A 15742-nucleotide genomic window follows, 5' to 3' on the forward strand; every position below is an offset into this window, starting at 1 on the left:
TGTGATCATGTCCGTTATTAAATAAGTCTACTTATAAATCCCTTCCGGTAAGCAACTGGCTTTTTAAAGAAAACTCAATTTCAAAGTATTTTTTGAGGAAATTAAAAATTATAATAGCTGTTTGTAATGTTGGTCAAGTTTAAATTGTTCGCTCAACTTTAGTTGTCACCTTACCTTTGATAATAAATGTAATTTCCCCAAACGCCGGTAGAAGGCGCAAACGATTAAGCATTCACGTTGTGTATCAAAGAAAAAGGCATCCTACAGCAAATTAACATTTGTCTTGGGCAAATGAAGAGACGTACCTGAATCGAAATGTAATTCTTACAGATACTTCACACTATCATTATACTAGTGGAAAGAAAATCGTTTGGAAATGTACTGTTCAATGATGAATATGTAATATCAATGTCCCTTTAGATTATTCTTAGTATTGCAGGCATCGCTGATGTTTATTTCTCATGATGTGGAAGGAGTTCCTGACACATTGCGTGTTGGTGTGTGTTTGTGTGTGATCAGCTCATGACAACTGAGGATAAAATTGTGATCTCGATTGTAATATCTCAGCTAGAGGCCTACTTACGTTGACACTAGCCTATACCTCAAATATAGTTTTTATATAAAGTTGTATATATAAAGTTGTTTACTGTTTTCTGTAGTTTTGAATTGATCAACGTATCCAAAACTTCCCTAAAAGTCGAAATAATAATATTGTTGCAAAAATCATCGCATTTATTGATATAGATGATTTCGTTCATTTGTAAATAAAGAGGCGCCCTGATTATAAAACAATATACTCAACTTTACTTTTTATTTTTAACAACAAGTGTACAGGCTAGGCTACTGTAACCACACACTTAACCCAGAGTTCAAACTATCAGGCCAATTAGTTTATATAGCCTAATATTGTTTTTGCCTAATTAATCTCATTATTTCGCAGATAATAATTAGGCCTACATTGTAGACAATACTTTGGATATAATGCAAGGAGAGCAAATGGCCAGTGTTGCTAATTATAATACGGTAACAACTTTTACCCACGTATCTAACAAGTAGCTAATCTATACAGCTATATTTCCCAGCCAAACGTTCCGACTACATGCTTCTAGAAGACAGAATCCAGCGATGGCCTGTGCTTTGGCTGCGGCTCTGCGGATCCTAACACGTTTGGGCGCATTGCTGCGGGGCTGTTAAAGATTGACCTCCGTTTGACTCCTGAACCACGCCGTGCCAGGCGCTTTTAGGGAGAGAAGTTGAGAACAATTATTAGGAAAGACAAATACACGGACATTATAGGCTATGGGGTTTCTTTGTTAATGTAGATTTGAATTTCAAACTTTTTCGGGAGGCGTGAATCATACAGAAGGCTATGCTCATGGCTTGGAAAATATGATTAATTATTGTTCATTAATGTAATTTAGTTGTAGGTCTATTAAAGAGAATGTTATCATTAGTCCATATAGAAAGTTGTGCGTAAAGTTGTGAAATAATTATGATAAAAAACAACTGGTTTTATTCTAAAATGAAAAGACTGGCCTTTATGACTTTCCCCATATAACCAGTTTCCAGCATGACGTTGTTTAATCATGAATTGACTTTAGAGTTGTGAATAACTTTTACATTTGACATTTTAGTCATTTAGCAGACGCTCTTATCCAATGTGTAGACTGCAGGTCAACACATTGACCATCCCGTACACTACTCTCAAACAATGTCTAATTGTTATGTCAATCGAATGTGGCTGTCAACTCAGATTTGACTGTCAGAAAAGTAATACCTTCAGATTTCATTACATGACTCATGACATTATCGTCCTCCGGAAGCAGATTAAAGATGAAATGATAGTATTTGTTCTCTCTAGAATGCGCTGACCCTCGCCAAAGAGAGACCTAAAGAGCGAGAGTGAAAGTATTTCTGCTTGCCCCTGTTGTGGTAAGGTCCTTTTATAGACGGTAATTGAAGCAACTTAATTACTTTATAATGGCACCCTGGTTCTGTGACAGCAGTTAGTCGCGTAGACGTTGATGTAATTCACCTTCCATGTCAATTTAGACCAGGCTCGAGCTGTTTAAGAAGACGACCAATTTTGTTTGATAGAAATAGACACACAATTCTGAAAATACGAGGGCTAATGCCATGTGGCATCCAGTCATGCGTTGTAAAACGAAATGTATATCTCAATAAATCAAATATTCCTTAACGTAAATAAATCATTTTTATGTACCTAATAATAGGTGAGGATATTTTCACTCACGTGTCCACCATATAGGCTGCATTAGGCTAGTTAATTCAGAAAAACACAACAATTTAGGAGAGAAAACTACTCACCCAACAATTATTGAAAGTAAAAGCATAAAACCAGGTCGTAGGTAATTTATCTTGAATGTATTGCTTCCATCCTCGAGCGTAACCCACGATTCCCCGGGAATTCCATGCGCCCGTGTGTCCTCACCGCCTTCATATAGCTTTCCCAGTTCCACCGAGCCCGTTACAGTGTCTGCCACGAGCCCCGTACATGCCTCACTCATCGGTCGGTCGGTGCACGGGGCTTTAATAGTTATATCGTGCCTGTAAATGTGGATCCCGCCGCTCGGGACTGGTGGTGGTGGTACCACGGGAGTCGCGTCTGAATGTGTTAACGCTGTATTATCTGATATGACAGTGCGGCTGGCAGCGGGGCATTATGATCGATGACAAGATGAATCTGCAGGCTAACTTCAAACACCTTGTCATCAGGGCGTTTGGAGTAACACGTTATGAACAGCGACGGGATGGCTTAGCATAATCAGAAGATATAGCCGAGCTATATGAAAAGGCCATTCTCTCCTTGCATTTGTATGAAATAAGTAGTTTATAGGTACAGGTAATAATATATATATATATATATATACTCAGATCTGATATCATTGAAAATCGACGACAAAGTATAAATTCAAATGTATGAATTTCTTTATAATTTTCAATATATCCTTGTATTGCTTGAACTTTAGGTGGATATATACATGTTGGCCTACGTTTCTGATTTATATATATAAATGCAACATGTATATCCACATATAGCTGCCCAGGCTTAATATAATCGTATAGCCTATAGCCCACTCTCTCCTGGCATTTGTGTTGAAACAAGTGTAGTAACTCATTTGAATAGCTTTTGTCAGAAACGTAGGCCAACATGTATATATCCACCTAAAGTTCAAGCAATACAAGGATATATTGAAAATTATAAAGAAATTCATACATTTGAATTTATACTTTGTCGTCGATTTTCAATTATATCAGATCTGAGTTGTATAGCCTAATATAATACATCTATGGTTCCTTTTCCGTAAATCGATGTGTAAATAAATATTATAAATTGGGCTGCCCTTTTACACTCAGCAGTTAGCTATATATTCCTATGTGCACACGGTGACAAAGGGGTCATTGTGAGGAATAAAATGTCACTTATTGACGGAATAACACGGTAATCCGATTATAGAGAATATTTAACAAAGTTAAAAGTTCTTAATCTGGGGTATGATCAACCCGATAAAAGGTACAATTAGTTATTGTATAGGTTTAAAATATATAGATATTGTGTATATAGGCTATAGAAAAAGTTTTAGAATGAAAGGACAAGGAAAGATATGGAAAATAGAACAGGTGTGTATGTGTGTGTGTGTGTGTGTGTGTGTGTGTGTGTGTGTTATTGTGTTATTGAGAAAGAGAGAAAGAGAGAAAGAGAGAGGGAGACACAGAGAGAGAAGCCTAAAAGACAAATGAGAACAAGATAGGGTTTGTGAAATATTCAAACATTTTGCCAAATTTATATATTGACTTAATACAAAATACATGTTTTTAATTTGCGAGCAATGTTTTGTTTTGCACCTCCCTGCCAATGTCGCCTGAAATCGATCAATCACCCAATAATTGATAATCTCGATATCCAATAGGGGGCTCGCATCACTGTGCCGTGCTTCCATTGGACACCCCTGCCAGACTCCGCGAGTTTGCAGTGACTCGGAACGGCCCATTCGGCGCTGGCGAGGGGGAATGGGTGACGGAGGCACATGTAGAACTGTACCACTCTGTAACACTCTGTCAGCAACACGAAGCTGACATGATAGAGAGACTTTAATCTAGTGAGTTTTCAGCTTCAGTTTTAAAGAAAGACAGCACCATCCAAGTGCTTTAGTAAACATGTTGTTAGTAAAAAAAAGAAACGAACATGTTGTCAATAGCCTATACAGTATTGGGCACCCTAACTTCATAAAACCTAAATATATATCTAATCAAGCAATGAAACTATTTCTCCCAAATCAAACAGGCTACTGTAAGACAATGTAAAGGCTAATGTAAAAATGTGATATGAAATGTATCTTGAAGAAAAGAGAAAGGAGAACAATGTGTTGTTTTGCAGAAGCACTTTATGGGACTGACTCCCTAAAAACCTGACACTTCCATACAAGTGACTTTTCATAGCAGGTTAGGAGAGCATTTTCGCTAACCCTTACCCTAACCATTTTCCTAACCTTAACCTAAGTCTCCTAAACTGCTATGTTAATTCTCCTAACCTGCTGCATAAATTATCCTAACCTGCTACGAAAAGTCATAGCTGTATCAAAGTGGCATGTTCTTAGGGAGTCCCGTCTAGTTCTAGTCCATATAGATAAAGACATTTCCACAATAACAGAGATGAGTAGACTTGGGATGACATTAATAGGAATGATCACGTGCCTTGACCTGTCCAAAGTGGAAACTGCTTAAATAGTCAAAGAGGAAAGTCCAGGTAGGGTGCAACCAAGACGCACTTTAGAAGTACATTAAAATATGTATATTTAAAATTGAACTACCAGTCAAAGCCATGGATTTGGTCACGGATATAAATATCATTAGAATAGAATACTGTTTTATTGAAATGAGGTGGAAACAACGTTGGTTCAACCAGTGTGTGCCCATTGGGTTCTCTTCTACTAGTAGCCTACTAGTTTTCAGATTATTAAAATCTGGAATGGCATCAAAGTCCTGAGACGATAATCTTAATCTTGGGATTAGTTGGAAAATCCACATTTGTAAATAGAAAAAAACAAAAACATGAGTCAAACACACACTACACTAGAGTAGACTGCACTATCAAGAGCCAGGCTGATATCTCACACGCCGAGACTAAAGCTATGAATGCATGGCTTTGACCAGAGAAACACCACCATAGGTTGAGGTTGAGGGATATTCTCCCTATAGCCTAGAACACAAACAGACAGGAGCTCGGAATACCCACTGACTGCTCAGCTCGAGCTTTCGAAGGTCCTCCCACGACACCCCCTCCTCTCCGCGCGACTTGATATAGCCCATTCGCATTGTGTAAAACGCGACCTGTTATGGCCACCACTACTTCCGGGTTTCGGCAGTCTGGTCCATATCCACTCCTCAGTCGCGTTTCACAACTACTGACACCCATTGTACACAAACCAACGAGGAGTTGGCGGCTGAGCGCAGCATCGATCGAGGGCTGCTCCTTTAAGAAAGACTAAGCCTGAATTATCACCCCACCTCCTCCTGATCTCCTTTACAGTGCTTTTGCATAAAAAAAAAAATCAACCCAGGAGCTGAGAGTGATCAAAAGAAAAACGAGTGAGCTGAATTTTTTGTGTGCATTTGACTATTCACATTAGGTGTGCTAACCCGTGGAAGCGCGCCGCGGATCATCATTCATTCCGGGCTACTTTGACAAGCCTCGGCGTTTGATTGACAGGCGGAGTGGCAAAAAGCCATGAGACTTCGCTAGTTTTGTTTTGAGGGGTATTTTCATACTGTTTTTTGGAAAATAAGACTGGGTTTTCTTTCCCTATGCCACTGCCCTGGGGATAGCTGAGGCCCTATTCGCCGTTGCTTTGGACTGAACTTGAGCTGAAGAGGGCTGGCTTGAATTCATCGTTGCCTTTCCCTTGCAAGAAATACGGATTCTTGAAAGATCTCGCATTTGGAATTTGCGTTTTCATTTGTTCTTCACCCTGGCCTCTTAGGGGATATATCCGAAGCGAAAGGAGAGAAGAAGAGCGGGAGTAGAGGAGGGATATGGCGCAGCGGGTACGTAGCAAGACTATCCCGAAAAGTTTAACTGTAACTTCACTGTGTGAAAATGCAAAGCCATGAACACGGTAACGTGGCCAATGACAGACGCTCGCGGCGAAACTTTATTTTCTTCTTCACGACTCGGGTGGACCGAATTCCATGTTTTGCAGTTTTGCATCTTCGGCACGATATTACGCACGGAACCACATATTTGCTGCTTCGCCCCGACTAGGGACATTAGAAGTGTCATCCTATCTGCTGTTTCCAGATTAGTCTTGACAGGCCTGTTACTGGAAGAGAAATAAGGAGCAATGGGACAAAAAACAAAGCCTTTATACTTCCAAAGTCGAGTTTACATGACTTTTGTCATTTTTGTAATTAATCAAACCTTTTGAGGTTTGAGTGTCTGAGTGTTTTTTGAGGTCATAATTCATTAACGTCTAGAATTGCATCCTCACTTATAGTTTATTACAAAGCAGGCCTGATAACGTTTAATTGAGTAATTTGGGTAAAAACATGGAGTATTTGCATATGCTAATAAAGCAAATTTTAGTCATGATGTGATGACATATGATTTTATATACAGCTTAAACCCCCGGAATACTCGACTAGATGGCAGAATTTTTTTAATGAAAAGTAAACAATTGTAAAATAGAGATCACACTTAGTCAAATACCTTTTGCTTGTTGGAGAGAGGCACTACAGCAGTTCCACTACGCGGGTTCTCTTTGCACCTCTCCACATTTTAGGGTCTAAATGGTAGTCTTTATACTACTCTGCCACGTTCAGAGGCCACAATAAATACATCATTAAAATCACTCATTAATTCGTCAAAGAAACAGACCCCACATATATGTTGTTTTAACTTTTAGACAACGTGTTATAATGTTGTATGTCTATGTGAAAAGGCATATTCAGGCACACATGTATTATGGGCGTATGGGGATGGAAAATATGTAGACAATTTAAAACTACAAATTACTTGGTTTACATTATCATGAAAAGTCCTAGCTATAGTAGGCATCTTCAATTATCATCATTATGAGAAACAGAAACATCAATTTAACTGCGTTTGTTAAAATATATGAATTATGGTGTATTTGGTGTGTAATATAACATAGTAACCAATGTTTAACAATTATAATGATGCTCTAAAATTAGCAAACACTGCAATTAACGAGACTAGATGTTGTGAAAGCCTACATTCAATGTATTCAAAATACACACAGGCCGAAACATGCATGCTTTTCATCCGTTTTAGGACCCTGATATATTTCAGTTTTTGCTATTTAGTAGCATAGCTTTGGAATTAAGATCAGATGGAATAATGTTTTAACGAGATTACGCCTATTTTGTTACTATTTCTTATATGCTGGTGTAAATATTTAAAATACACTTAGAGCTACAGTTGAACTTTAGGGATATTATATGCTTGAATATAAACAAGGTCACTTAGGCCAACCTCGATAAACTAACCTTTTATTCATTCAGTCATTGGTAGCCTACTATTTACCCATTGTTTTCAGTAGGAAACTGTGTTGTTGTTGTGTATACAGTACGAAGACTTGCCCCACTACGGGATGGACGGGGTGGGCATCCCCACCACCATGTACGGCGACCCGCACGGTGCCCGCTCCATGCAGGCCGTCCACCTCAACCACGGCCCCCAGCTGCACTCGCACCAGTACCCGCACACAGCCCACAGCAACGCCATGCCGCCTAGCATGGGCTCGTCCGTCAACGACGCCCTGAAGAGAGATAAAGACCAGATATACGGGTAGGTGACTGTAGCTTATGGAGCTTGTATATGAGCAACTTTGTATGGGATTTCATATGTTTTGGTTGATTTTCTTGTTGGAGTTGAAAGTGTGTATTTTATTAGGCGGTGAAGAGCGGTTGGGAAAAGTATAATACACGCGGGATTGTTACCTGGGAATTGTTGTTGTTTTGGAACTTTTTTTGTGCGAATAATTTCTTGTCGAAAGTTGTGTTGATTTATATCACTTGGCACAAAGTGTTTTATGTACTCAGAATATAGGCTACAATATTTCCTTACACAAAATATTATGCACCCGTGGTGACCCTTAGACCAATAGCAACTATGTGCAGCAGCACATTTTAGGCTATATGTTTTAGAAATTAAAAATCGAATTAGTTTATTGTAGTTTTACAAGGATATCTATTCTTTATTGGCCCTGTAATTGATTACTGCACATTAATATAACTAAATGGTGTGCAGTGGTCATGTTATATGGCACATTTCGAGGAGTTTTATGTCATAAAACAGACACCCAAAATTATGCACACGCTACATTAATTTAGATTAGTTAATTAAAATTCCAAAGCATGATGTATGTATGGTGACATATTGTCTTAAGTTCTAGACCTTGGCCTAACATATTCAAAACGGAACAAAGTGCACATATTAAAGTTTTTGATATTTTCAAAGACAAAGGCAGATCTAGCCTATAGGCCTAGGAGAAAGTACAGTGATGCACAACAAGTTAATTTTAATGAAATCATTTGACACAATTATCTGTCAGTAAAAACTATATTGTTTGAATATTTTTCTGCACTAATAGACTCTAAACCCTATACATAAAACAGTATGCACATATCACCAGTTCCCAGGGCTATGCCTAGTTGTTGAGAGTAGCCTATAGAACCCGTGTTGACCCCGGCCTTGTTCTCTGCAGTGACATTTGCTATTGTGTTTGATTCCATGCAGGCACCCACTGTTCCCCCTGCTTGCACTGATTTTTGAGAAATGTGAATTAGCGACTTGCACGCCCAGAGAGCCTGGGGTCGCGGGAGGAGACGTTTGTTCATCGGAATCTTTCAATGAAGATATAGCAGTGTTTGCAAAACAGGTCGGTGAAAAAACGTTACGCGTATATTACCATAGGCTACATTACGCATCCGATTATAGATGTGTGTGGCTAAGAATAAGCCCATGTTTTTAAACTGGGTATTTTGTTAGTGTAATTAAATGTTATTGTAAAGTTTAGCATTGGAAATGTTTTGAAGCATGCATTGTTTAGAAGTAGCCTATAGTATTTGTTATGCCATTAAAAGTAGTTAATGTTTTACACAATGTTCAATATTGGGAACATTATCTTAATATTAAACACATGATTCTTTTCTCACGGATACTGCCAATAAGTATTGAAGTGTTCATGATTTTGTCGTTTTAGATTCGGGCAGAAAAGCCGTTATTTTCATCGAATCCAGAACTGGATAACCTGGTAAGACAAACATTGATTTTATTATACAAGGAGTGGGTTAGGGACTAAGAGTACAACTGGCTTTATCCAGCATATCAGGGCTTGCCTGCATATTATGTCACGGTTTCAGAGCGTGAGACGCTGTTAGTTCAAAAAGTTTATCCCGTGTATCTCAGTTGGTAGAGCATGGCGCTTACAACGCCAGGGTTGTGGGTTCGATTCCCACGGGGGACCAGTATGAAAATGTATGCCCTCACTAACTGTAAGTCGCTCTGCTAAATGACAAAAAAAAACACACAAAAAAAACGATTGGAGGTTCTTGTTCCTCAATCCGGATTGTTTGATTTCATGATAGCCCTCGGTTGTCACCGCAGATAACCATCTTTTGAGGGCCGCATTAGAAAGCTGTCAAATGGATTTGGACTACTTTTCCCTCGATGAAAAGTTATTATACTAATAGTTTTCACTTGTAATGTAGGCTATCTAATGCTTATGTCTGGGATAGCTTATATTATGGCTGATTGATTTAGCCCATGTTGTAATATTGTACGCTTATAATGTTGAATATCAGCTCGACATAAAATCCAAATCCAAAATCCAATTTAACATGAATAATTTTCTCCATTGTAGTTTCTTATACCCTATCAAGAAACATGTGCCTATTTCATATTAGGACATTTTACAAGCTAATCTTTTTTTATTGTTATTTAAATTTTTCAGATGATTCAAGCCATTCAAGTTTTACGGTTTCATCTTCTGGAGTTGGAAAAGGTAATATCCCAGCTCACCTCCCTGTTGCTGCCTGGCCGTGTCACACTTCAGAGCTATGGGCGACATTTGCATAAATGTATTTTTCGAGTCGGCTATAATTAGTGTCAAAATCAATCATGGGGCCTATTTCTCTTCCGCCGTTGTAGCCTAATCACGACGCAAACTGCTTCAACTGCATGGAGCGGATATATCCGCGCCCAAATCTCTATGTGAGAGCTAATAGTTTATTTTGGTGGAAATGACATACAAGGTGAATGAATTATAGAACTTTAAGTATTTTATAAGCGCTTTAGGTATTGGAGAATGCTAAAGGCCCAGAGAAGCTGCCCGCTGTATCCTAGATTGGAGTGACATTAGTGAGGTCATTTTTTATATGCTATATTGATATGTTTTACCAATGGTAGCCCACTGTCCACAAAATTGATCAGTTGAAAATGATTGTTAATTAACTTTCAGTAGGCCTAGTGTTGGGCTATTTTAAGAACATTCAAATTATTTTATAACAGAAGGGTCGTTTCAGGTTGTAGCAGCGTTGTTGCTCCTATCTAGGCCAAAGTGTAGCGATGCATTTAGCCCATACAGCATGCACCGTCCTCGGTATGACCACGCGACATGCACCGGGTTGGGTAGGTAGTGATAACGGAATAACTGGAGGAAATTAAACAGTTTACCTTAAATGTCAATCAGTCGGGTCACCTCACCGCCTCCCTAATGGACACAACCTGGGGCACTGATACATTTAACACGGGTGTTTACTAGATTGTAGACCGCGAGTCTTCTTGTCATTGTCAATTTTCGCTGAAGTCTCAATTTTGCTATGGGAAAATAAAGTTACTTCATATTTCTGGATTCGGCTGGTCACGTGGGAGCGCACTACAACACCGCATGCATGCCTCAAACCTTTTGGACCATTTTGTCCAAAGGGGCTTGTAGCTTTATAGTTGTAGGCATGTGTCAGATATACAGTACTTCTTGTCCTTTTTTTGTATTTTCCTATTCTCTGTTATATTTTTCTATAGGTACACGAACTATGTGACAATTTCTGTCACCGGTACATCAGCTGTCTGAAGGGAAAGATGCCCATCGACTTGGTTATCGACGACAGAGAAGGAGCAAAATCAGACAGCGAGGAAATAACAAGATCATCCGGGCCTCTTGATCAGGTAATGTCACACCTCTCTCTCTCGCTCTCTCTCTACTGGGAATATTCAGTGTGGTGTCTTCTGGGTCACTTCTTCGCGAGGCGCTGTTATTTGCATATGATTAAGACCGTTTTAGATTCCGTCGGAATGAAAATTTCTCTGTATAATGTATCCATTATTGGCCCATTAAGGTTTGATCCAGGAACCGACCTGGGGAGATTAGCCTGAGAAAGCATCGCCATAAATTTGACCTGCTTCTTGTCCATTTTAATTTAGCCCTCTTTCCCTTCTCTTCTCTTCCTCCTCCTCCTCCTCCTCCCCCTCCTCCTCCTCCTCCACCTCCTCCTCCTCCTCCTCCTTCTCACCACCTCTCTTCTATTTTTTAATCAAAACGAAACGTTATCAGTACATTTATATTATCACGCAGCTACTGAGGAGAGGCCAAACGCATAGCTTGATATCTCACCGGAGGGACTGAGACTGTGGGGTTTTAGTTGCCGTGGATTCCCCCGTTGTAGTTTATGGTTCATTAGGTGTCTTGTCAGTATTTTTCCTCAGACATGAGCGCACATTGCTTAGGCTATAGCCCCCATTCGTGACCACTTTGTGCTTTAAAGCGCGAAGACCGGGAGAGATTCCATGGCACTGGCTGAAACGCCGGTTGAGTCTGAAAGCTACGAGGCAGTCGCTAGATTAGGGGAATGTTTCCTATTGTGAGTCGCGCGCAGCAGTAGTGATATCAGCGCGAGATCAGCACATCCTTCATTATGACGCTCCACTGGCTGCTCGCACTCGAGGGACGTTGTAGTGCGCGCGCAGGCATGACCCTAATGGTCCATATTGCAGTTAAATAATGATAACAGTAATAATGATTAGAATTATGCAAATCTATAGCCCTATCTTTTTTTGCAGTGGATTTTAGGCCATTAATAGCACGCCTCATTTTGTAGCCTGAATAGAGACACAACGTTTCTTTTTTTCACTTAACAAAATAGGCCTATATTTTCGAAAGTTATCTCTGTTTGGGTTTTAGAGAAGAATGAATGAAGGCCCTGAGAGAGATAGGCTATGGATACCGATGAAGGGAAAAAAAAAAACAAGTGGCCAAATTAAAGGGATTAGTGGACTAGGCAGATATAAAAAGTAATGAAGCGATTAGGCTAAATAATTTAAATCTGTGGAACTCCATATGGTGGAGTGACCGGCTAGAGCTGGCGGTCTGTTGTAGTGCTCTGGAGAGAGTGGTAGCGAGCAGCTTTTATGTTCTGAGGTGAATAGCATAGTTGGGTGGCTAGCAGGCAGTAAAGCCTAGGCATCGTCATTCATGGAGGAGCGGGCCCAAAATGGGAGCGACCCCCTGCCTGCCTGAAGCCCCCCCCCCCCCCACCTCTCCTCTCTCTCTCTCTCTCTCTCTCTATCTCTCTCTCTCTCTCTCTCTCTCTCTCTCTCTCTCTCTCTCTCTCTCTCTCTCTCTCTCTCTCTCTCTCTTTCTCTCTCTCTCCTCACCAGCCCCATATTAATGATTATGCTAATGAGGCAGATCGCCCCGCCAGATAATACTTCATTTAATTCAAAAGCAGAATTAAATAACATGATGCCAATTGTGCATTTAAGTGTTTCTTTGAACACGTATTCTTTGGGGACGTTGTCAAGACGTTGCGCATAGATAGTCTGATATATGAGTGAAACTGTGTAAGATAAAGGATATAGAAATAGAGGCTTCGTGAACACCCTAGGGTTTTTGGGTATATGAAGCAAATCATGTTGTGCTTGCGGGCAGTGATATGGTTCTTTAATTGACTTTAAGATGAAGACATGCCCTATTTTAATCTAATGATGGCCTTACTTGTAGCCTAAATATTGAGGCTAATATCATATAGGCATATAGGTTGACAGTGTCTCCATTGTGAAGCGCATTAATAGGCCTTTATGTAAAACTTTTTTGACAGATCTGGAATATGTCCATATCAATTACATTTCTGTTCATGTGATATTTCAGAGCAAGATTATGATACGATACAAAGTAGTGCAGCAATCCACTATAGCCTACATTTAGGACTATCTGCTTAATGAACCATAAACCACAAATTGACTTATCCAGAGAGCGCTGAGGGGTCTTTGGCTCAAATATAAGACCATTGTCAATTAAATGAAACTGCACTTGCTTTATCGCGATACTTTCCAGCGGAGCTGAATATAGGCTATGAATTTTAGTATTTTGTATTTCTTGTAGGACATCTTATGCGTTTGCGGCTGTTAGGCGGCTGTGACATCCTTAACGGATTAGCGCGGTGTGAGAATTATCTCTGTCCATATGTATTGTTAATATATGCCCTGGGGCATAACGTTGAATTGGACTGGGAAAAAATGTAGAGAATTTGTTAACAAGAAGGAACGGAAGCTCATTTATGCACAAACCAATTTATTCCAGCGAGGGGACTGTAGCAGAAAAGGGCAAAAAATAGTACTTTGAATTTATTAAACTCCAAGGTCTGCGCCGAGTAACTAGCAGCTTGTGCACCCAAGCGTTGAACCAATAATGTTCCGTTCCGACTCCTCCATCTTTCTTTCCTCCCCGTGTTATTTTGCTTGTCTCTTGCTTTGCGCAGGAAAGTAGCGCATGCAGGAAGGACGCAGGGCGTCTCTTGTCAAAAAAGGAGCAGAGAAGAGCATACCCGAGAGGTGAAACAGTCAGAGAGCGAGAGGGAGAGAGTCTGGCTGTGAAGGCTTGTGAATGTGACCTAGCCAGTTTGGGTGTGTGTGTGTGTGTGTGTGTGTGTGTGTGTGTGTGTGTGTGTGTGTGTGGGTGTGTGTGTGTGTGTGTGTGTGTGTGTGTGTGTGTGTGTTAGCGAGAGAACCCAGCCTGGCTCCATGCTCCCCGTAAACCTTTCCCTCCTTCTCCCTAGAGAACTAGTTTTACCAAATGTACGTAACATATTTACCCCCTTTATTTACTATATTTGACCCCACCCGCTCCCTGCTCTTTTTGGTCCACTTTAAGAGTAGTCATACGTTTACCTTAATAGTTCCTTTTAGTCTTGGGTTTTCTGTTAGTTAAGTGGTGTTCATGTGAACATAACACATTTCAAAACAACTCAAAAGTGATACACTTCTAGTTTCCTCCACGGGAATATGTGATACTATGGAATAATATGTGATACTATGGAATAATGTGCTTGCATGTTCCTAGACTTCATCTAAGCAGATTCCCCACAGCTAAGACAACTAAAACTACTATAGGAAGACTGCTCCATATTCTGTGGTTTAAAGTCCTTCAGTCATATATGCAGAAATGGCCCATGTATATATATCCCCACCCAGGGCTTAAATATTTTCTCTGTGTTGTGATGTGTTTTGATGTGTTGGCTCTTGTTGCCTTGCCGATTGCACACTTATTTGCCTAGTCTACACATGGCTCTCCACTCCTCAGAGTGAGCAAAGAGATGGGAGGTAATTCCAACCAGCAGCGGCTAGCGTTCGTTTAAACAGTTGTCTTTAATAGCAGAGAAGCAGGAGGAGGGGCGCAGCAGTTTGCTAATGAACTCGGAGACCAGCTCAGAGAGTGCAAAGCTGCTGCCCAAAAGACACCCTATTCTTTATTTAGTGCACTATTTATCTCCAGCGCCCAAAGGGCTCTGTTCAAAAGTAGTGCACTATGTAGGGATGGGTCCTGGTCAAAAGTAGTGCACTATATATGGAATATGCTGCCGTTTTGGTGGCAACCCCAGGCTCTCTAGACACTCTGATAATAGCTCTGAGGACACTCCGCATCTGGAGAGCTGTTCTCCTCTTCTCCTCCACTGTGCCCTGCATCCTGAAGGGGTTCATTCAGATGATCTTCTCCTCTTCTCCTCCATTGTGCCCTGCATCCTGAAGGGGTTCATTCAAATGATCCTTGTTTTTTTTCTTTTCTGTAGCTGTTTGTGTATTTTATTGAGTGGAGAGGTTCTGAAATGATTGAAAAGGAAAATGCTCAGTGGTCATATTATTTGGAATGGGTTGGAGAGGGCTTTGAGGCAACCCTGAAGGTTAAGAAAAATACTATGTCATCAGAAGTAAGACAAACACATTTTATTCACTTTTATTTATTCAGGGTAGCCCAATTGAGACCAGAGTCTCATTCCCAATGGTGCCCTGAGTACAAACATTTTCTCACAAACAGGAAGAAAACACCACAACCTCAACACCACAACCTCAACACCACAACCACAACACCACAACCACAACACCACAACCTCAACACCACAACCACAACACCACAACCTCAACCTCAACACCACAACATCAACACCACAATCTCAACATCAACATCAACATCAACACCTCAACCTCAACACCACAACCTCAACACCACAGCCTCAACACCACAATCTCAACATCAACATCAACACCACAACATCAACACCTCAACTCAACTCAACTCAACACCACAACCTTAACACCACAACCACAACCTCAACACCACAACCTCAACACCACAACCACAACCTCAACACCACAACCTCAACACCACAACCACAACCACAACACCACAACCACAACACCACAACCTCA

The 15742-nt window shown here is 40.4% G+C and overlaps 1 protein-coding gene across 1 annotated transcript; it reads left to right on the forward strand.

Annotated features, from left to right (window-relative positions):
• Window positions 1–5366: 5366 nt before the first annotated feature.
• LOC311122367 (homeobox protein Meis1-like) lies at window positions 5367–11209 on the forward strand (the record flags this gene model as incomplete). Its single annotated transcript, XM_084196732.1, has 6 exons — window positions 5367–6066; window positions 7608–7828; window positions 8780–8921; window positions 9246–9296; window positions 9996–10046; window positions 11066–11209. Coding segments are annotated over exons 1-6 (621 nt in total), but the record flags the coding sequence as incomplete, so codon positions are not given.
• Window positions 11210–15742: the final 4533 nt, after the last annotated feature.

This window comes from Coregonus lavaretus (genome assembly GCF_964263955.1).
Source record: "Coregonus lavaretus genome assembly, contig: HAP1_SCAFFOLD_838, whole genome shotgun sequence".
In the NCBI taxonomy this organism is placed as follows: Eukaryota; Metazoa; Chordata; class Actinopteri; order Salmoniformes; family Salmonidae; genus Coregonus; species Coregonus lavaretus.